This window comes from Oncorhynchus clarkii, chromosome 19 (assembly GCF_045791955.1).
Source record: "Oncorhynchus clarkii lewisi isolate Uvic-CL-2024 chromosome 19, UVic_Ocla_1.0, whole genome shotgun sequence".
Lineage (NCBI taxonomy): Eukaryota > Metazoa > Chordata > Actinopteri > Salmoniformes > Salmonidae > Oncorhynchus > Oncorhynchus clarkii.
Window position 1 is genome coordinate 1,702,968 of NC_092165.1, and position 1,917 is coordinate 1,704,884.

Below are 1,917 nucleotides of genomic sequence, written 5' to 3' on the forward strand. Positions count from 1 at the left end.
CTGACAGAATGCTGTGTGATGTCTCTCTCTCTCCTGACAGAATGCTGTGTGATGTCTCTCTCTCTGTCTCCTGACAGAATGCTGTGTGATGTCTCTCTCTCTGTCTCCTGACAGAACGCTGTAATCGCTGCCTTGTCTTCTAAATCCTGGGAGGTGGAGACGGCAACAGAACTACTCCTTAACAACTGAGACCCGGCAAGAAACCCCCTCTGACCTCATCTCCCATCTCCTTATGGTGCCCTCCGATGCCTTCTAACCACAGCCCAAACGGAGCCTTGACTGGGGTTGATGTCCTAGAGTTTCCAGCCCTGCCCTCCCCGTCCAAGTCACTTCCTGGTATCCTTTCAGCCCAAACATCACCCCCCCCCCCCACCAATCCCTTTATTTTTGGTTCTTCGCTTGATGAACTCTTACTTTCCGTCTTTTAAGAAGCCCGACATTGAACCACTGTCACCTGGTGGAGCCAACTGGCGGAGAGAGACGGGAGGACGAGGATTTATCTGTAAATAAACCTCACCTGGTGGAGCCAACTGGCGGAGAGAGACGGGAGGACGAGGATTTATCTGTAAATAAACCTCACCTGGTGGAGCTAACTGGCGGAGAGAGACGGGAGGACGAGGGTTTATCTGTAAATAAACCTCACCTGGTGGAGCCAACTGGCGGAGAGAGACGGGAGGACGAGGATTTATCTGTAAATAAACCTCACCTGGTGGAGCTAACTGGCGGAGAGAGACGGGAGGACGAGGATTTATCTGTAAATAAATATTAGTTCTTAACAAATACACAGCGGAATACTTCCTGGATATTGTTAAAAAAAATAATTAAAAACTGTGCTTCAGTTTTACTCACGACTAGAAGGAAAGAAATTGCCTAGCTTACTATTTTGGTCGGCCCGACCAGGGAGTTCGTCCGAATGTCCCGGTGAAGTGACGCCTGCGTCGTCGTCGTCGCCCCCCCCCCCAAATCCCTCTCACGCTCCTCTTTCCCAGACGAATCCTGTGCACAGTCTCTTTCTCGACGAAGAAGATACCTCTTCATCAGCAGAGAAAACCACCGACCTACCGGCTGGATCTATATTTTATAAAGGAAAAAAAAAAAGGACTCTTCCCTCTTTTCGCTGTCTTCCTGTTCCACTTCAGCACGATGACGACGGAGAAGATAAAGAACTGCACGGCAGAGTAGAGACCCCCCACCCCCCCCATAAGTCTCTGGCCAAAAGTAGTGCACTGTATAGGAGATAGGCTGCCATTTTGTTTTTTTTATCAGTTTGGATTTGTTTTCTGAAGGAAACAGCAGCCGTCACACCTGGGTCCAGATGCTATTTGAAATCTTTCAGCTTTAGTCTGCCAGATGGGAGGGGTGTGGAGTATTTTATTGGCCCGTGAAGCAAACTCAGTCTAGCACAGAAAAAGGGGTTTGAAATGATATTTGAACCGGGGTGTGGCCGGCGTACAATCGCATGATTATTTATTGTGAGACTGTCAACGTTTACTTTTATTAAAAAAACAACCTGGAAAATCTACGTTTTTGTGTGTTTTAATACATTTACACATCCCTTTAAGGACCAGTTTTAATACATCCCCTTTAAGGATCAGTCTTCATGTGTTTAATACATTTACACATCCCCTTTAAGGACCAGTCTTCATGTGTTTTAATACATTTACACATCCCTTTAAGGATCAGTCTTCATGTGTTTAATACATTTACACATCCCTTTAAGGACCAGTCTTCATGTGTTTAATACATTTACACATCCCTTTAAGGACCAGTTTTAATACATCCCCTTTAAGGATCAGTCTTCATGTGTTTAATACATCCCCTTTAAGGACCAGTCTTCATGTGTTTAATACATTTACACATCCCTTTAAGGACCAGTCTTCATGTGTTTGATACATCCCCTTTAAGGATCAGTCTTCA

At 45.5% G+C, this 1,917-nt stretch overlaps 1 protein-coding gene across 1 annotated transcript in view; it reads left to right on the forward strand.

Annotated features, from left to right (window-relative positions):
• LOC139374577 (ubiquitin-conjugating enzyme E2 K-like) overlaps window positions 1-1,518 on the forward strand; it is a 13,189-nt gene extending 11,671 nt beyond the window's left edge. The window contains exon 7 of the mRNA XM_071115582.1: window positions 115-1,518. Coding sequence (XP_070971683.1) covers window positions 115-189 — 75 coding nt within the window. The 3' untranslated portion in view covers window positions 190-1,518. The remainder of the gene's footprint in view (window positions 1-114) is intronic.
• The last annotated feature ends 399 nt before the right edge of the window (window positions 1,519-1,917 follow it).